General features: G+C 28.9%; 1 protein-coding gene across 5 annotated transcripts in view; it reads left to right on the top strand.

Moving 5' to 3' along the window:
• Window positions 1-22,500, top strand: part of LOC124426796 (small conductance calcium-activated potassium channel protein) — a 185,502-nt gene that overhangs the window by 147,862 nt on the left and 15,140 nt on the right. For all 5 annotated transcript variants that reach the window (XM_046968913.1, XM_046968914.1, XM_046968915.1 and 2 more), the window contains one exon: window positions 4,920-5,015. In XM_046968913.1, coding sequence (XP_046824869.1) covers window positions 4,920-5,015 — 96 coding nt within the window. The remainder of the gene's footprint in view (window positions 1-4,919; window positions 5,016-22,500) is intronic.

Raw genomic sequence — 22,500 nt, 5'->3', positions numbered from 1 at the left:
TGTTTTCATTGTAACCTTCAAATTGAGCCGTTGAACTACGAGTGTTATAAAATAATAACAGTGGTGGGGAATACAACTAAGGACAGAGATCGTCATTCCAGATCTGCCTCTTTACATTCGTTATCGAAAGCTCTCTTGGTACGGAACGTTTTTAGAAATCGTTTGGTAATTCCTTCGAGTTATTAGAAGATAGATAATTAGTTTTATTCAGGTACGTTAAACGTTTATACGAATAATAAATCAATGGATTCTTATTGCGCATTATGAATATTTTTATATTATTATTTATATTAGAAAAATTTGTCGTAAGGATTTTGTCGAAATTAACCTCACTTTTATCGTATCTTCTCTTCGAGAATATACATATGTATGACGATAATGTTAGGAATAAAGTAAATTGCGAAACGTATAACGAGTTCGTCGTAAATTTATAACTTACATATATATTCTTTTTCTTTTTTTTTTTTTTTTGTTAAATTAAGAACATTATTATCATCATTATCGTTATTATTATTATTATTATTATTATTATTATTATTATTATTATTATTATTATTATTATTATTATTGGGTAGATGGATAATAAAATCTAAAGAATATTTTACGAAAATTAAATCGAAATTAACCTTACTTTTATTCGAAGACATTTTCAAGGAAAATTTTGTCGTAAATGTTGAAAAAAGATCATAATTGCGAAACGTAACGAGTTCGTCATTGAACTTATAACTTATTTCTTAACTAATGAAAATTATTATATATCCATTGTTAGAAAAGTTGTCTTTCAAAGATAGTTCTTTAGAAAAATAAAACACGTCCAAGTTAATCTAACTCTTCTCAAACTTTTTCAAGAAAAATTGGAAGATTGAAAAATATTGGAAGGCAGATTACCCCCGCCTCTCCCTCTCCTCTTCCATCCCCAGAAAAAAAGATATAAGAAAAAAAAGAAAATAGTAAAATTATTACTATTATTATTATTATTATTATTACTAAAAAAATCATCTAGAAAGAAACTTTTCTAAAATTATTAAGGTCCAAGTCGATTTAGCACCTTTTGAAGTTTTTTTTCTCTTTACCCTCCTTTTTTTCTTTTTTTTTTTTTTTTTTTTTCTATTCAAGGAAAACAATTTGTCGAAAATGTTGGAAGAAGACAAATTGGTTAAACTTATAGCGTGTGTCGTCGTAAACTTGATCTTACTTTTTTTTTTCCCTCGTTTATGGTAGATTCGCATATAAGTGAGCAAAGGTAAATGTTACTATCATAAAGTTTGGAGATAGTATAGACCACGTATATCACGTGTAACATAATCTCACATTGGTCGCTTATGTGTGTACTCTTGTATTAACACATTTACTCTACCAACTTAATATATTGTGTAACCTACTACTAACACCCGTTTATCAAACTCGATTCATATATACATATATACATATATATATATATATATGCGTGCATATGTGTATGGATGAGTATAGCTTTAAGTATTTCTATGTAGATATGTGTGTGTGTGTACGTACACGAAGGACGACAAATGTTGCACTTAACCGAATTTGCGCAATAGTATTAAACGTAATAGTTTCCCATATGTGTCCTAATATACTATTTAATCCTCACAGAAACGTTAAAATGCTAATAGGAATGCAATTGTATGCACGCACACACACACACGCATAGATACACATGCGTGATACGTCAAAACGTATATAATAGAAGTGCAAAATTCAAAATCCATTTTTCCATGATAACTCGTTATTACTTTTGCGATAGTAGTAATTTCCTCAGGAAAACGTATAATTATTTTCTTCATATTCGATCCTTTTGGTAGGGAAAGGTAATTCAAATGGAGGAGGTATTAAAGAAAAATCAAGTTGGTTCGTTGATACGTAATCACGAAAGGGGGGGGGGGGGGAAAGAGGAAAAAATAGGAAAAAAGTAGAAAAGAAAAAAAGGAACTTAGGAAAAAGTGAAGTCGTTAAATTTCAATTTGTTCCATTTTCCATTTTCTTTGACAAGCACAATTTTGATTCGTAGAGTCTCATCCTTTTGAAATTCTCTTCTACAATCTTTCTCTCTCTCTCTCTCTCTCTCTCTCTCTTTCTCTTTCTCTCTCGCACGAGAGATATAATTTTTTTTCTCTCTCTCTCTCTCTCTCTCTTTTCTTTTTTTTTTATTCTTCCTCCTCCTTTTTTTCTCTTTTTTCATCTGATAAAAAATTTTCAATTTTCGTGCGCTCTTATGATTCATTTTTATGAACGTTTTATGTTATAACTTATTGAATGTTGATAAAGAACGTAAAGTAACAAAGAAGAAATAACGGGTAACCCTTTTATATGATATTAGAAGAGTCAGGAACTTTGGGTAGATGAAGAAGGAGTTGGTTGGTTCGTGTAGTTTAATAATCTGTTTTATCGATAGGATAATTGAAAGACCACTTTACTATGTTCGATTCGAAGAGAAGGACGAGAGGAGAATAGAGATGGAGATTAAGGTGGTGAAGGGGAGGAAGTGGGAGGAGGAGGAAGTGGTGATAGCGATGATGATGTTCGAGAAGGTGGAAGAGATGGCGAACTGGCATACAGGAGGAGGGGGGTGGGTGGGTGGATGGGTGGATGGTTCGTAAACGCATTATAGACACTTCTGAATGCAATTAGAGCCCGGAATCGTCGAAGGACTTTGAGAGAGATAGATAGATAGAGATAGATTGATAGATAGATAGATAGAGAGAGAGAGAGAGAAAGGGAGAGAGAGAGAGAGAGAGAGAGAGAGAGAGAGAGAGAGAGAGAGAGAGAAGTTTTGGTCACGTTCGATAATTCGAAACCGACTTCAACGGTCGACAATTTCCGATTTTTGCTTTGCTTCCTTCTTAACAAATAATCTCTCTCTCTCTCTCTTTCTCTCTCTCTCTCTTTCTATCTATTTCCCTCTTCCCTTCCGTTTTATATTATATTTACATTAGAAATCCTATAAATCCTTTAGCATTTCTTTCTATATGCGTTTGTTCGTCGTACAATTTCTTTTTCCTTTTTAATAAATATCACAAAGAAAAAAAGAAAAAAAAAAAAGTAAACAAATAAATAGATAAATATAATCGTGATAAATTGATAAAAAAAAAGATATAATCATAGAGAAATAAAAAATAAATAAATACATAAACAAAGGAATGAAAGAGAAAGAAAATTAAAAAAAAAAAAAAAAGAAAAAAAAAAGAAACGAAAAGTAACGCGATAAAAAAAAATCCGATCGATGAAAAGAAAAAATTACTTTTGTTTAATGGTTTAACTCTCTACGAAAGGATTTGTTGCATTTTCCCTCTCATATATATATATATATATATATATATATATATTACTTATGCATATATGTATTTATTTATGTATGTATATATGTAGGTATGTAGATAGGTAGGTATATCCAATAACGCGGTAACGAGCGTAAAGTTCGTAAAGAGCAAAGGCAAAAAGCCTCAGCTGACATTCAAGTTATACATACGCTTCCAACGTGGCATCTCCTTCTACGGCATTGTTTACACGACAAGAAGGGTTTTGCCCGGCAGCTTTTCAGAGTAAAACGACCCTTTCCTTCCTTCCTTTCTCTCTCTCTCTCTCTCTCTCTCTCTCTTTTACTCTATCAGTTTATTCTCTCTTTATTGCTCTTACGAAGCAAGCAAGAGTATAGGCCAAAGTTATTGCGAGACCCACAATTCACCTGTGCACGGAAATCTCTTAATCTGAGCTTACAATCGCGTCGAATGAATTACGTAGGTGAAATTCTATAACCACGTAGTCACCACAGCAATTCATTGATATATACGTACATATATATATATAGAATACATATATATACGTACATATATATATAGGTTTAGTTCATGGGGTTCGTCAAATCTCACTACAGTATCACGTATGATATTTATCACGTATGATAGTATCAGTATGATATTTATCTTTACGAGCTCGTATTTCGTAGGTGTAAAAATAGTTGAGTTAGACAAATGAAATGGAACGTTATCGTCGTATAATCGTTGCTCTTGTTCTTGTTGTTTTTGTTTTTGTTGTTATTATTGTTGTTGTTGTTATTGATTTTGTCGAAGCGAGTTGAAATAGACAAACTGTGTAGTTGCTAGTTTTCGATTAAAAAGTCGATCAACGATATATATATATATATATTACGTTTTGTTCGAAACGAACTAAACTGACCGATTGATTTTACTTATTGTTAACGTTAAACGGGATTACTGCGATGTTGAAATAAAACGCGTACGAAATTGAAGGTAACGTCGAGGAGGAAAGTTCTATCTGTCTAAAAGCTTACAATGCTTTTTACGAGCACCTGAAAACATTAATGTCGCTAAGTCGTTAACTCAACGTCCTCTCTCTCTCTCTCTCTCTCTCTCTCTCTCTCTCTCTCTCTCTCTCTCTCTCTCTCTCTCTCTCTAATTCCAGCTCTTTTTCTAGAAAAGGGTTATCACATAAATTTAACGACGTCGGAGTAAAACCATCGTGTGTTTAAATTTTACGTTAGAATAACAATAATGAATTTTCCACGAACGCTTGAATATTTAATAGTTCGTTGTAAAAACTATTTAAACGTTTGTTCGATAATTACAAGCTCGATTGTACATAATAATACTAATAACAATAACAATAACAATAATAATAATAATAATAATAATAATAATAATAATAATAATAATAATAATAATAATAATAATAATAATAATAATAATAATTGATGAGATAAATTTAAAATAGAATATTATATTGTAGAAAATATTTTACATATCTCACATCTGCCTTTTTATTTTACCTATGTAATAGATATATTTTAATGAATTCGTTTATATCAAAATAACGTTATTAAGTGTGTTTATATATATACATATATATGCATATATATATTTATGTATACTTGTATGTTTCAGGCCTCGTTTTACTCGACAGCACTGAAAACCTTGATCTCCGTGTCTACTGTGATACTGCTTGGCCTCATATTTGCTTACCATGCCTTAGAAGTTCAGGTTTGTATAAAAATATAAAGTGAACTTAGGGCAACCTATATATATATATATATATATATATATATATATTTCTCTCTTTCTCTTATACATTATAACGTGCGCGTAAACAATCGTGCAGGTTGAACGCTTTCTCAGTTTAGAATTATGAGCGTCTACGTCCAATGCAGCAACGTTTAACGAACGTATTCGCGTAGCTGCCTCGCGTAAAAGCATTATATTCACGTGAGTAGATTCTAGTAGACGAGAAAAACAGTTTATATCGAAATGTCACGCGAAGGAATATTATCCAGCGAGAAATATGTATCTCGATATTATCTCGAATATTTCGTATAATAACTTGGTCATTAGGGCCTATTTCCGAAATTTAATCAAATGATTTCGCTCTTACCCCATTACCACCACCACCACCACTACCATCATCACTTTTCTTTTAACCTTTGACATGGAGTCAAGTTGGAACGAGTTAATTGCAAAAAAAAAAAAACAAAAAAAAAAAAAAAGATAGAAATGAAAAAAATGAATAAGATAAAATGAATCCTGAGAACATTTATTAATGAAAAGTATGACTCTATCAACATATCTCCTCTCATTCGACTTTCTTGCGATGATGTTCTAGTATCACCTAAAACCTTTCCGCTAGTCGCTCTTGACAAACTTCCGTTCGTTTCCGGTAGAATATTAAAGAGCCATCAAACCGAGACACCTACTTTAGAAACAGAGATTCTCAAACTTAGAAAACCCATTCGACGAATGACAAGAGACCCATTTTCTTCTCTTAAATATTCAATGGGGTTTTGTAATATTTACTAAGGATTAAACGATATGATTCGGGTTGATATAATATCTTGGTTTCTTTTTCTTTTTTTTTTTTTTTTTTTTATTTCTTTTACGTTCTCTTATTTTTTCTTTTTTTTTCTTTTTCACTCTCGTATATCTAACGAACACGATATATTGTAAGTCAAGTTATAATCGAGATTAATTGCAATCTTTAAGAGGGGTAATATTTTTATTTTTTTTACTTTTTAGTACTTTTATATTCTGCTACTCTTTCTCTCTTTTCTTTCTATTTTTCTTCTCTCTCTCTCTCTATCTCTCTCTCTCTATCTCTCTCTCTACCTTTTTCTATCTATCTTTCTTTTTTCATCTCTTTTTTATTACCATTCGATTTTCGATATCCTTTAACAACGATATCGATATTCCAGTTACCCTATAAATTGTCTTCGAAGCTTGGAGTTATTGTGTGTCTGTCGTTGATGCAATGTCATGACGAAATAAAATTTCGACTGGAATTAAACGAGATCGTAGAAATATTCGTTGTACGTCAGTTTATGATTTTCTTATCTTTCATAAATAAAAGAAGAAATATATGTATATATATATATATATATATATATATATATATATATATATACCAATGATAGTAAATATTTTAATTAATATTTATGCTCTTGTTGAAATTATTCGAAAAATTTTTCTTTAACAATTATTAACCATACGAATAACAAAATCTTACCATTTCACTTAATAAAAGCTTATAATATTACAAATTTGTTTAAAACGATTCATTGTTTGCGAAACATTGTGTGTATATATATATATATATATATATATATATATATATATATATATATATTCATAGATATATGCAGATATATTCTAGAGCACGACAAGAGTAATCATAGAGGACATAACGTTGGCCGTACGTCTATTTTACGGCTATTGCATTAAAACAAAGCACGTATGTACTCGTGTGTATATATAATACATATATATATATACATATATATACATATATATATATACATATATATACATATATATATATATACATATATATATATAGGTATTATGTATGAATATACCAAGGTTGATAGAGATATATATATATAAATGGATAGTCAAATTCGTAACTCCGATGTCGTACAGCTTTGACATATCAGTAGGTTATAACTTTCCTCTATTCGCACTTCAATACATACGATAATATCTAAAATTTTATAATTGAATTCGTTCGAATCGATTGCTTATTAATTTTTTGATAAAACCACGATTTAACGTAGAAAATAAGAATAATTGTCAAAATCATTCGATCGTTTAGACATAATTCTTTATATTTTCTATATCGGATCAAAATTTTTTATTCAGATTAATATTAAAAATCGCATTCATTGTCGTCGTCGTGCTATTTTTTTTTTTTTTTTTGATTACAATTATATTTACCTTTTTTCAATGAATAAATTAATTTTCCAAAGATTTATCGACGATATATTATATTTTTTTTATAGGTGATCGTTCAAAGCGATCCATAATTCGTATATCTTATTGTTTAAGATATTTTAAAACATCGATTCGAATCGATCAAAAATTATTTTTCGATAATGTCTGACAAGCAAACAGAAAGAGATAGAAAGAGAGAGACAGGGAGAGAGAGAGAGAGAGAGAGAGAGAGAGAGAGAGAGAGAGAGAGAGAGAGAGAGAGAGAGAGAGAGAGAGAGAGAGAGAGAGAGAATAAATATAATTATTATCGAAAAACAATTCTTATACGTAATCTTTCGAAAGCTTGTCAAATAACGTTGTTTCGAGCAATAATATATATATCATTCAATATATCTTATAAGAAAATAAAATAAAAATCAGATAGTTTTCTTCATAAAAAGTTCGTTCTCGTATGATTTACGTAAAATATATACATATATAATAATAAGAAAATAATAGTTAATCCTAGTTAACTCGATTCGACAGATATTTATTCGTTTACACATTTAGTTTTGTAACTTGTAGACATGGCGACTCCTTGCTCTAAAGTTAAATTTCCAATTAATTCTCCTTTGCGTGTGAAATCCTTTTCGTACTCTCTATAGGATTCAGGAGGGACATGTCAAAGGGGAATTAAGTTTGTTGGAATCTCGGCGTATCATCGATGAAATCCATGAGTCTCTGTGAGAGAAGATACGTGTGTAAATACATACACACACACACACACACTCATATATATATATATATATATATATATGTGTGTGTATATATATGTATATATATATATATATATATATATATATATACATATGCGTATGTTGTGATAACTACGCGAAATCTCTCGCATCTCTCATGCTAATTACGAGTAATATAGAGGAGTGATAACAGCAGAACGTCTCTCTTCCCGAATTCCCCTCGAATTGGACGACATTTTGCGGACTGGACAGAGCATTGGTATCAGGAGAATGCTTCGTCCTTCATAGATTATGTAGAGATAATGTCTCTCTCTCTCTCTCTCTCTCTCTCTCTCTCTCTCTCTCTCTTGCTCTGAATATAGTATAGATATGTTATCGTTTAATCAAGAACGAAAGCCCGAACTTCTCCAAATTTTTAATGAATTTTCAAACTCTATATATTCAATAGTTGATTGTAAGTTTCGAATGAAAAAAATTTATTCTATAGATCTTATTTTTATTTCTTTTTTATTTTCTTCCCCCTCCCCATGAAGAATTACATCATACTCGTTTATATATGTTATTCGATTGCACTCTAATATATGATATGATATGGTAATATAATTAATATATGTTATCTTGCAGATAATATTTATTAGAATTATGCATATAATGTTATTTATTTTGTATATAATTTTATTATGTATGTATATATATATATAAATAAAAAGAATATCTAAGAAAATTGTGTGTATATATATATATATATATATATATATATATATATATATATATATATATATACACATACATACATACACAGTTACATCATATCTTAATTATTATTTATTATGTATATCATTAGTTATAATTAAAGACAGAAAGGATTTCTCGAATATCTTGAAGTATAAAGACGGTATAATTAATAGCATATTTAAGAAGTAAGAAAGAAATTAAAATTGTATTTCTACATCGCGCTTTTTAATTAATCCTGTTAATCTTGTTCGTCATTACTTATCCTTATTCGAAAGGTTTTAGAATCAGATTGAGAATCACTGAAAAGGTTTGATACGGGAAATCAACTCGAGTATCAATATTTAAGTTGAAGCTTAAACGCTTTGGGTAAAAGGAGTCTTCGAAGCATATATTATGAAGCTCAGTTTGCTATTATCTATCTTTATTTTATTAAAGTGAAGCTTTATAAATGTTTAATGGACAGAAAGAAATAATAATTAATTAATTAATCGTCGTAAAGGGGAGGGAGGAAGAGTATTTACGTTAAAATAGAAGATTTTTCTATTCTTTGTTTGATTTCTTTTATTTTTTATTTCTTTCTTTCTCTCTCTCTCTCTCTCTCTCTCTCTCTCTCTCTCTCTCTCTCTCTCTCTTTCTTTCTGTTAATCACATTTACAAGAACATCCTTTTTATTATTTATTATAAACGCGAGAGAGAGAGAGAGAGAGATTTAACGTTAAGATGTAAATTTGATGTTTCTCGTCGGTAATGTAAAACAATCCTGATTACAATGGCAATTAAATATTACTTCCTTAAATAAATGGAATAAACTTGTACGTCGAGCTTAACAGGGCCGAGCTTATATACGATTTTTAAAAGTATTTATTTACTTTCTTAATTTCAGTCAATAATTAAATTTGAAATCTCATCCTTTTAAAAGGACCGAATTCTCGGTATAATTTTTTTTTTTTTTTTACTGTTAATCCAATTATCAAAGAACAATGTTAAAATTAGTAACGAGTATGACGTGAGTTAAAAAAAAAAAAAGAGAAAAAAAGACCAAAGAAAAAAAAAAAGAAAAAAAAGAAAAGAAAAAAAAGATCTCGCCCAAGTCACGAATGCTAAACAAGTTTATAAGATATCGTGATTTTCATTTGAAATCTTAACGTTAAAAAATATTACCTCTGTAATATTTTACAGTCGTTAGTAGAAAACGTATGACATAAAAATTACTGGCAAAGGTAAGGAAATAAATAGAGTTAAATGAATAAATAGAAAGAAAGAAAGAAACAAAGAAGAAAGAAAAATCTCTCGTTTGAATTAAAAACAAAGTCTTTCGTTTGATTTAAAAACAAAATCTCTTGTTTGATTTAAAAACGCAATTTCTCGTTTGAAAAAAAAAAAAAAAAAAGGGAAGGTAGGGGAGAAAAAAAAAGGGAAGAAAATAACAAGGAATGCGTAAGATTTGATTTACGTAAAATCTAAAATGCAAATTTTTCCTTGTCTTTTCCATGAAATCACACGAGCGACAACGCGAATCACCGAGGCGAATAAAAAAAAAGGAAAGTCTTGGCACATGGTAAAAACCTTTTACCCGAGAAACTTCTTCATCGTCTTTTGGGACGATCCATAATACGATGGATGTGTGTGTTGCTACGAATCAATAGAATTCATTGAATATTTTTCCACGATTTTTTAAGCTTTTCGAGTGCAACTTATGGCTTAATAATAACTGAAAGACGGCGAAGCGAAACTTTCTTAACTTCTCTCTCTCTCGCTCTCTCTCTCTCTCTCTCTCTCTCTCTCTCTCTCTCTTCCAGAAAATCGTACCGTCGATGTCTTAGCTGAAGTATCTTAAGTTACGCCCTTTTGGTCAGAAATAAAGCAAATAAACTTCGGAATGAAAAATCTTTTAGAGCTTATATATATATAAAGAAAGGAGAGAGAAAAAAAGGAAATTAAGTGAAAAAAAAAAAACTAAAAGAAAAAACAGAAGGAAGGAAAGAAAGAAAAAAAAATAAAAGGAAAATAATAAAAATAATAAAAATAAGTAATAATTCAAGAATATATCCAGAATAAAATCTTGAGTTTCGTTCAATTTTCTAAGCGCATAATACGCCTTGTGATCAAGAGAGAAAGAGAGAAAGAGAGAGAGAGAGAGAGAGAAGGGAAGGGAGGGAGAATGACGAGTGGTGGTGTAAAGTAAAAAGAGAAAAAAAAAGAAAGAAAGAAAGAAAGAAAGAAAGAAAGAAAGAAAAACGATGACGACTTGGCTTAAGTTCGTTTTCTCTATCTTCTATTTGCCCTGGTATCGTGGACGTGACTTCATAAAAAAGTTGCCACGGCTATGGATAGAAAGAATCCGGCAAGTTGAAGCCGGGGAATCGTGCCAAGTCACGAAAATTTAACGGCCGCGATCTAATAGATCTCGTGTAACAAAACTTTCTTAACGAAGGCGACCCTTCTCACTTTTATCGAACCACTCCTTTTTTTTTTTTGTACAACGAACCCTATTTATATGTATGACATATATACACACACACACGCACACACATATACATGTTTTACTTAAAAATATTACTATAACGTTATTACATATTAATATTGTATTTTTATGTATGTATGTATGTATGTTATGTGATGTGATGTATAATAGTCAAGTAATTGGTAGGTAAATGTTGAAATCATTAATCGAAAATCATAATGAAATCGTATGATAAATCGTAATTATTAATATGTCAATATTCGAAAGAGAGAAAGAGCGAAATTAATTGAACTATAGGAAATTTTCGATCGATTATGCATCCGAAACCAATAGTTTCAAGTCATGTTCGTTCGATTAAACTACATTAATTTGCTATCTCATAAGCGATTATCGGTTGAATCAAATCGAATTTCTATATACAAGTTGTATCGGCTATTCTAATTACTAATCATTTTCTAATGTATCCAGCACGATATTTTATACTAGTAGGTTTTACGAAGCCCATTCATTTTTATTTTATCCCATTTCTTTTTTTTTCTTTATTTTTTTTTTTTTTTTTTTTTTTTTGAAAAAAGTCGTAAAAGATTTTTCTTCTTTTTTTTTTCTATTCTTCTTGAATTACTCTTTGAAACGTTATATATATATACATATATATATAAAATCTTTTATCGATCGATTTGAACATTTTTGTGCAGTAAATAAATATACGTATATTCTTGGCCTAAATTTCATCCCATCAACCTCATTCAAGCTTTCGTATAGTTTTTCAAGTGAAACAGATTACAAGTTCAATATTTTTGACGTATCTATAAAGATCGGGAATCGTTTTTCTTTTTTTTCTTTTTTTCCTTTCTTTATTTTTTTTTTTTTTTTTTTCATTGTTTTAACTAAAATTTAGTTAAATTTAATCACAAAAGATTTGTGATTCTTTTTTAAGAAAAGTTTTCGTAAAATTTTTGTACACGGGAAATATTTGCACGTACCATTATGACAACTCGTTCAGGTTAACGTTGATGTCAATTTTATTGTGCGGCCGATATACGTGATAACATAGTATTACAGGATATTTTGAAATTCATTGATACATAAAATATCAACGTTTAACATCGTTAACATTGTCTCGTCGTCCGTACGGAAATGTTCGCATTGGTGTCCCATTTCAATACGACCCTTTAACAATCATTAAATCGACGTATCAATTACATTTCTGCATATTAACTCATTTAAATGAAGCTATAGGTACATTAAAAAAAAAAAAAGAAAAATGTTTGCCCTTCTTTCACCGTAAAGATTAATTTTTTACTCAAAGAAACGATTCTGTGGATTAATCGTTTTTTTTTTTTTTTTAATTTGTTTCTTTTACTTTCCTCTTTTTTTTTTTTTTTTTTTTTTTTTAAGTACATACTTACACACTTTTAAGAGAGATGAATTATCAGGGTGAAAAGTGTTAAAGGCAACAACCTTGAACATTTCGCGTGACTTTCGAGGATAATATAATGTTTTTTTTTTCTTTTTTTTTTCTTTTTTTTGTTTACCCACGAGTGTCTCAAGTTTTTTTTTTGACACGAGACTCAATATATTCCACCCTCTGTTTGTACAACGTTACCATCGCTATCAAAGTAACCCCTCGTAAAGTGCACTTCGAAGGCTCGTAGACGAGTCGACGATGCGTAACACGTGCGACGATTCTCCTCTTCGTGATAAAATCTTGAAAACTCTTGCACGTTTATCACGAAGGGAAAGCACCTTTAACGGTTGGATAATGATTCGATTTTTACGAAAGTAAACGGACTAAAATTCTTTCGGACATTTTATTATTTTTCTTTTTTTTTTTTTTTATGTTTAAACTTCGTCCTTGAAATTTCGTGTCAATATCTCACACAGGTATATATTGGAAAGAACAAAACATTTCATAGCGTTTATCATAGATAATAGAAATTAAATTATTAATAAATTGTCAAGTAAAGGGTCATAAGAGGTTGATAATTATTTTTTCCAATCTGTGTGATATTTTTTATGTAGGATATTTTTTAATAAATAAGAAAGAGAATGAAAAATTATATGTCTTCGTTAACGCACTTGATCATTGTCTATATATGGATTATATCACTTTTTTTTTTTTTTTTTTTTTTTTTTTTTAGTAATAACTACGCTATTATACAAACAAGGGATTTCGTTAATTCGTCGTACATCGTACTTTTCAATTATTTTATATCAAGTTTTTATCGAGCTAACAATTTCTTTTTTAGAACGAATAGACGAACAAAAAGAATATAAATGATATGTCCGTTAGGTTGAATTTAAATGTATGCTAAAAAAGAAAAAGAAATACACACACACACACACACATATATATATACGTATATATTTTTATTATATTTAATATGGAATATTAAACAAAAGATATCTACAACTTTTAATATAATTTATCTATTTAATGTGAATTACTAAAATATCTGTACGTATATTGTATATAAAATTTAATAATCTGTATATAAAATTTATATATAATAATATTATTAAATTTTATATACAATATTATTATTATTATAATAATTATTTTTAAATTTATTATTATTATTAAAATTAATAATAATTATAAATTATATTTATAATTATTATTAAATTTTATATACAATATTATTATTATAATAATAATAATATTGTATATAAAATTTAATAATATATATATATATATATATATATATATATATATATAATTTGTTTATAATATCTAAAAAATATATTCTATATTTATTTTAATTAATGTGATATTCTATTAATAATAATAACATCCATATAATATTTTATATTAAAATATAATAAAAATATATATACAATGTGTGTGTATAAATATCTTTATATTAAAATCCAAATGTATAACTAACATAATACGTATAAATATTCAGATGAAGTAACAAAAAAAATATCCAATAAAATTTCAATTTTAAGTACTTGCCTAAACCGACACGACAAGAAATAGTTTTAGAGAAAAGTACGAGAAAACTATTAAACGAGAAAGCATTGAGAATTTATATCGTCCTGACAGTATCAATTTCGAGAAAAGGAAGGAATGAACGAACGAATGAACGAACGAATGAACGGTGCGCGCACTTTCGAGTTGCGGAATACGACTTGATTCCGTAAAATCGCCATATACTTACGATACTTTATTACCGAACGCGCCAACCTCGACGAAGTTATAGGAGTTTCGTGCTTTTTCATTCTAACGTCTATTGCAGCTAAAATTGCAGCTAGAATTCCAATGCCAACTGCAACCGATCGTCAATGGTGCGAAAGTAGTAGTAACTGCAAACGTCAAAATCTTCAACGAATTTTCTGATGGCTTTTCTATAAATTTTATTATCCCTTTTTTTTTCTCTTTCTCTCTCTCTTCTTTCGTAATCATTTTAAATATAACAAATATATATATATATATATATATATATATATATATATATATGTGTGTATCGTTTTTCGTAAAATTTTCTGTAACACTATTTCGACTGTATGCATGTGACTGTGTGTACGTCTGTGTATTTGAAAGATAAATTATATACGTTTCAGTACATTAAAATGGCAATTATTTACGAGTCATTTTAATAAAAATACAATATTTTATAACTAGAATTTGTTTTAATTCTTTTTCTTTTCATTTATTTCTTTTTTACTTTTTCATTTTTTTTTTTCATTTTTTCATAGCTATTTCGGACGGGCTCATAAATAAATATCATTTAATTACAATAAATCGTTTTATATTTATAATATCGTTTATTTATGAGTCGACCTAGTGTAATATTAAATTTGTTAATTCTTCTCTTTTCTTCTTTTCTTTTTTTCTTTTTTCTTTTTTTTTTTGTTTTTTTTTTGACCATTTTGAATAAATTTATAAATATCAATATCGTTCAATTATTATAAATTGATTTACATTTAATAACGTTCATAATTACAAATCAAATCGATGTAATATGAAATTTGCGATGTGAATTATATCGATGAATGATAATAATCATAAAAATGTAAAGGAAAATGTAAATGAAAAAGAGAAAAAGAAGCAAGAAGAAAAAAGACTATTGTGTAACATGAAGGTTACGTGACATAAAGGATTATCGTCTTATCGCCTATTGGATATTCTTTCCATGCGGAAAAGAAAATGTAGAAAATCAATGGGGGGTGGGAGGGGTGGTTGGGTGGCAGATTCTCGAGGTAGAAGCAATGCATGCAAATGGAAAGAACACGTGTTCTTTTTCAATCGCAGTTCGTATCGTTTTAAGGTGATTCGTGCGTAAAAAATCTACTACGGTATGTAAGCAGCTTTGTTTCAACGTTACGTTGAAAATGATCAGACTCGACGAGACCTTTTATCTTCTCTCTCTCTCTCTCTCTCTCTCTCTCTCTCTCTTTCTCTTTCTTTCTCTTTTTCTATATCTTGTTGTAATGTAAACGTTCATACGTGACCGGAAGAATCATTAAGAAGAATAGCTCTTGAGAGATGGCACTTTAAACGCGTGGAAACCATAGACATTAACGTTGTCAACGATAATGAATGCAATGAAAATAAATAATGAGGTGCATTTGTGGAAACGTGTAGCTTTTACCAAAATTTTAACAACAAAGCTAACACAATCTCCTTATTTTATTGCGACAATATACTTATGTATATAAATGCAACTGTGTAATTATGTATGTACGAATAACTATGTACGAATGTATGTGTGCGTGTATACATATATATATATATATATATATATAATATGTATACATATATATTTACATATGTACATACATATATATTTTACATATGTACATACAATAAGTATATTATAGTACACGTTGCTCTAACTACGTCAAGCATCTTCTCTTTTTGTACGTCTTATGTCGCTAAACAAGTTAATTAAATATTAATTTAATTATTCACGATACTTCGAAAAGTTGTTTTTACGTAAATTAGAGAAAAATTTCCTTTTCGAACTTTTTATAAGTTTAATGTATTAATATAGAAAAAAAAAAAACATTTCCATTTTGAGAACCGATCTCTCTCTCTCTCTCTCTCTCTCTCTCTCTCTCTCTCTCTCTTTCTCGCTTTTATCCTTTTTATTATATCCTCTTGTTAAAATTTTCAACAAAGCGTGAAATTTTTTGTTCCATTTTTTTTTTACTTTTCTCTTTTTTCTTTTTTGTTCTTTTTTCTCTGCTTTTTCGTTTTTCTTTTTTCTTTTTTTTCTTTTTTTTTTTTTGCTCATCGTCAGTTTTGACGGATTACAACGTAAATTATACGTTGAACGAAAATAATAATGACTAATAATTTGTATAAACGAAGATAACTGCCTACGAACAATAGTTTCGTAATTAAACGAAAAAAAAATGAGAAAGAGAGAGAGAGAGAGAGAGAGAGAGAGAGAGAGAGAGAGAGAGAGAGAGAGAGAGGGAAAAGAAAATAGAAAAATAAAAAGAAAAGAGGAACGGTGTAATTAATGACCAAATAGAAAATTTCATTAACAGACGTAGGAAATAAAAAGGTAGCAAAGATTGGTCGGTATAAATCGTTCTAATTCGTCCAACGAAGAGTACATTTTCTTCCGTCTCATAAATCACGCTCACAAGAGGTTTTTTTTTTTTTCTTCTCTTTTTCTTGCTTCTTTTTTTTTTCCCCTCTCAAATTCCTTCTTCCTATCTTTTCTTTCCTCGTCGTCGTCGTCGTCGTCGTCGTCGTCGTCGACGACGTTGAAGAAAAAAAAAAAAAAGAATAAAGAAAAGAAAAGAAGTATAATGGAAAAGCAAATACGACGTATTAGGGTAATTAGCGAAAAAATCTAAGATAAAACGAAGATAAATCTGAGACAAAATCTAAGAGAGAGAAAGAGAGAGAGAGAGAGAGAGAGAGAGAAAATACACCGTACAGATTAATTCGAATTAATCGTTGTAAAGAAAATATCTCATTCCTTGCCTTTAATTAAAAGCCAATGTTTAATTGTAGACTTTAATATTCATCTTTAATTAGAAACATTCGTTTGTCGAGAATCTTTACCTTTTCTATTACGCCGGCACGTGTACGTAGTTAGACGCGAAGCACGTTTTTCGAATTAAACGAGCTTATGCACGTATATCGACAAGATCCTGAATGCTCGTACGTATAAATGCGAATGAGAGTTACATTGATATAAAAAAAAAAAAAAAGAAAGAAAAAAAAATAGAGAAAAAAAAATGAAAATGGCATACGTATTATCGAATTATTTGTTTAAAAATTTTTTTATTTGATTTAACACGTGAGCGTGACGAACAATACCAATTAGAGAAATTCTAATGAAAATAGTATAGATACGAAGTATGAAACAAGTATTATATAATCATTAGATCAGACATTTTATTATTTGATTTTTATTTTTTTTTGAATTTAATACACGAATGTTACCTATACAAATTAGAAAAGTTCTAATTGAATATGTAATTATCGAAAGATAGAGAAGGTGTATTATCGGATTATTATCAGATCAAACTCTTCTTTTTAATTTTCTTTTAATTTTTTTTTTTAATTTAAAATATTTCTGATAAAAGAAAATTAGAAAAATTCTAATAATATCGTTGAATGATTTTTAGAAGAACGTGATAAGTGTTATATAATTATTAGATTAGACTTTTCTTTTTTTTTGGAATTTAATAAACGAATATTTCTGTTAAAAAAAAAAAAAAAAGAAAAATAAAAGGATCGTATTATAAATTGAATTGAATTGAATAATTTTCGGAAGAACGGAATAAGTGTTATCGGATTATATTGCGTCGTACTTTTTTTTTTTTTTTTAATTTAATGTACGAATATTTCTGATTAAAAAAAAAAAAAAGAATCAACGAAAATCATAATAAAAACGTTTTGATTAATTTTTCAAAGAATCGAATAAGTGTTATTGTATTATTAGATCAGATATTTTTTTTTCTTTTTTGGTTTTTTCCAATTTCAAACGTACGAATATTTCTGATAAAGGGGGAAAAAAAAAAGAAAAAAGAAGAAAATATAAAATCCACAAAAATCATAATAATGAAAACGTTGTATAATTTTTTTCAAAGGAATGAAATTAAGCGTCGTCGAATTTTTATATTAGATTTTTGTTGTTTTGTTTGTTTGTTTGTTTCGGATTGAACAGATTGAATGTTATCGAATAAAATAAAACAGAAAGATCATAATCTAAAGATCGAATAGTTATCGAAAGAATATGGGATAAGTGTGACTAGTAAAAATCGTTTGTTTCGGTTGATCTCCAAGAATTTGTCCTTCCAATTCTGGCCCTGACATTTTTATCTTTCTCCACGATTCGAAAGACAAATCGACGCCTGTCGCCATTCGATCGATCCGAAAGGAGAGAGAGAGAGAGAGGGAGAGAGAGAGAGAGAGAAAGAAAGAAAGAAAAAGAAAGAAAGAAAGCGTGAAAGCACACACATCTTACAATCGCTTTTGACGGAAAGCTCAGTCTCCCTTTTACCCCCTCCATCTCTTCTCGTCTTACTCACGAAGACGTTCCTTCGTGTCTACTCATCTTTTTCTAGTACCACTCGACTCTTCAAAAATTTACTCGCTCCAAGCCATTCTTATCAGCTTTTATCAAGGTAAACAAATCTTTAGAAACAAATAACAAAAGAAGGTTTTGTTCTATGATCGATAAGTCCTATTTACTTATATATATATATATATATATATTATGTTGTATATATATTTATATATACATATATGTATATCGTTACACACACACACATATATATATATATATTGTATATGTATGACGAATATATTAAAAAAGAAAATTCATCCATCTTATTATTTCAAGAAAATTGACGAGGATAGAAATACAAGAGGGACAAAAAATTTACTGAAAAAGGAACGACTTTTAAATCGATAAAAATCGTGCTTTAGGAAAGCGAATGCATTATTCAAGAAATACACTTTCTTATCACTTCGTTAAGTATATATTTCACAGGGCTAGACGCGTGAAGATAAAGATCATCAATCATTCACTCGTGTCTATACCAAGATACATATATATATATATATATATATATTTTTTTTTTTTCCTTCTTTGAGTCAAATTTTTCTTTTTACTATCGATCATTATATAAACTTACGTCTACGCATATTTTTCACATACAGATGTAATATACGCATATTTATATAAATACATACGTATATGTATAAGTATAGTTATAGTAAATAAATATAACGTAAATAAAATGTAAGCAAACGATGAGTACAATTATTGAGGTATTTTCGTTATTTTTTCTTTTTCTTTTCTTCTTTCTTTTTAGTTTTCTTTTTATTTTTGTTATTTTTTCTTTTCTCTTTTTTTTTTTTTTTTTTTCTTTTTATTACTTTTTTTTTTTTTTTTTTTTTTTTTAATGGATTAGTCGTTAACGAACAGAAAACGATGGTAAACGAGAAACTATATCCGGTACGATCTTGCAATAACAGCACACTGTGTTTGGATTCGAGCCTAATGGCCCGTTGACCTTTTGGCACCTGTTGATTGTCGTTTATCAACGATTTACACGTGCTGATTTGCCGTGGATCGATCTAGTCTTGACTAAGCAAAACGAAACGAAACGAAACGAAACGAAAAGCCATACGTGTCGTCCCTTTAAAGATCAGTCTTCGTTGTATCTAATACAACGAAATGATCGATTCTTTTTATGTATTAAAAAAAAAATATTGAAGTCTGGCATAACAGCGTTGTCCTTGTTATCATCTAATGCATCTACTTTCTAAATATACGTATCTCTGATTTACTGATTTTCGATTCGTCGATCATTTTCTATTATCTCAATTATTATTTTTCTCTTTCGTCGTAATCGATTAAAAGGTAATATATGTGTATTTGTGTGTGTGTGTGTGTTTCTTTTTTTTTTTGGCATAGTATTTAAAAAAATTATTTTCAATAATACAAATAATATCCTTATTTCGATTTTTTTCTATCATCTTATTTATTAAATTATTAATAAATTATTTTACATCATTAATTTCCTCTCGGTCGTTTTTTTTTCGCTTGACGAACGTTTATAACGAAGAAACTTTTTTGAGAAATCGTAATTCCTTGAAATCATAATTCCTTGAAATTATTTGAAATATCTTACTTTAGAAAATGGAGGAGAGACGTTCGATTGTCGACGTGAACGACGATATCGTTCGTAGATATTAAAGATTATTTGTACGTGTTTTGGAAAACGATTGTAAACGAAACATTATTGTTTGATCGTTCAAACTTACGATACGGCTTGTGATATTGCTCGTTACATCATGTTCGCTGAGAATGGACGAATAACGAAACGAATTATTTGATTCCGTAATAGCGATATCGAGAAAAAGAGAGAGAGAGAGAGAGAGAGAGAGAGAGAGGGAGAGAGAGAGAAAGAGAATGACATTTCTCAACAATTTCTATTCATAGATTTCCTGTTTAAATGTTCTTCAAATCTTTATCATTGGCTCGAATCGTTCATAAAATAAAATGAAAAAGAAAAAAAAAGAGAAGAAAAAAAAGAAAAAACAAAGCAAAAAAGATTCGATAACGAGTTCGTATATATGCACGTTACTGTTATTTTGTAACATTCAAGAGTACTGAAAATACTCGAATATCGAAATCATACGAACACCGTTCGCTATGGAATATTTAATATCTTCCAACGATAAACCGAAATTGTCTATCCGGCTTATCATCGAGCCACAGGAGGACGGTAGTGCCAATTGGTAAAATTGAAAACGTTCTCGCGGCTAAGTCAAAGGCAGGATTTGTTTCGTCGAAACAAAAAGTCAAAAAAAAAAAAAGAGAGAGAGAGAGAATAAAAAAAACGAAAAAAAATGAAAAAAAAAAACGAAAAAAAAAATAAGCATTCCTTTCAATCCTTGAAAAGTTCTATCGGCTTATCTGCTTGTTATCGTGTAAAAACCCCTTTGATTACTCTCTCTCTTTCTCTCTCTCTCTCTCTCTCTCTCTCTCTCTCTCTCTCTCTCTCTGTTTTTCTGTCTCTCTCTCCTCCATAAAACCAGGTCGAAATATTTCACTGTTCCCACGATATTTCGATAGAGTTTCAAGAATTACGGTATTTATGTAAAATTCGATAAGAACACTTTACGGTCACAATACTTAACTCTGTTAAACTGTGTTGTATATATATATATATATTTTTTTATTTTATATATATATATATATATATATATATATATATATATATATATATATATATATATATATATATATATATATATATATATTGAAGATTTTTCCTTTTATTAAAGAGATCTATTAAAAATGGAAGAGAGAAAAGTGGGAAAAAGAAAAAGAAAAGTAGAGTTGCAATGAAAGTTTTATCGGTTCTTTAATAAAATCGTTTGACGATTCATTCGTAAAAAAAAATAAATAATTTCCTTATTTATATATTATATACACATACGTGTAAATCATCTGTCAGCATATACTTTTGTAATAATCGTTATTTTGATGATTTATCATGATTCAAGATAAATTAAGATAAATCAATATTCAGAATGATCGGGAATTAATTTGACAATAAAAATTCCATAAAATAGCAACGAGCATTTGCCATATGATTAAATACACGAGTCCGCTCAGAAAATGCGATGTAATATTTTATTCGAATGATTTGCCTCGGAGGTTCGCATCCATGTTGGGGTTTTTAGAGAAGAGGGAAGGTAGAGAAGGGGGGAAGAGAAAGAGAGAGAGAGAGATAGAAGGAAGAATTACGGACATCGCAACAAATCAAGCACGTATAACGCGAAGTTTAAAATCATCCTCGAGGGAGTATTCCCCATTCCCCCCTATTTCATTCTCATGGGGGGTGACGTGAATGCTCATCCCCATTTTATTTACGCTTACGGTGCCGACGACGATCCTTATTCCCAGTGAAAATAGGATCTTATCTCTCTAATTTATATTGATTATATGTAAAAAGGGAAAAACTAAAAAAGTTGGTAAAAGGAGGATAATGCGAAAAAATATTTTGGTAGGATCCTCATTCGGATAAGCATACGAAATGCTTTTATCCCTGCAATTATTTATAATCATAAATATGTACGTATCATTTTTTGTCGGGAAATAAAATAATTAATTATTTTTTTTATTTTTTTATTTATTTATTTATTCAATTTTTTTTTCTTTTTCTTTTTCTTTTTTTTTTCTTTATGTGATAAGTCTAACTTTGAACGCAAAAAAATTATTGCAATTAAAGCTATGAAAGAGGAATGAGTGTCTCTTTTATATATATATATTTTATATATATTTTCATTTTTTGAATATTGTTTTAACAACAAAATCAATACGTGACAGTATTCTCATGAATT

Source organism: Vespa crabro, chromosome 9 (genome assembly GCF_910589235.1).
Source record: "Vespa crabro chromosome 9, iyVesCrab1.2, whole genome shotgun sequence".
In the NCBI taxonomy this organism is placed as follows: Eukaryota; Metazoa; Arthropoda; class Insecta; order Hymenoptera; family Vespidae; genus Vespa; species Vespa crabro.
Note: the sequence above shows the minus strand (reverse complement) of the source record. Positions and strands in the feature narration are given on the sequence as shown.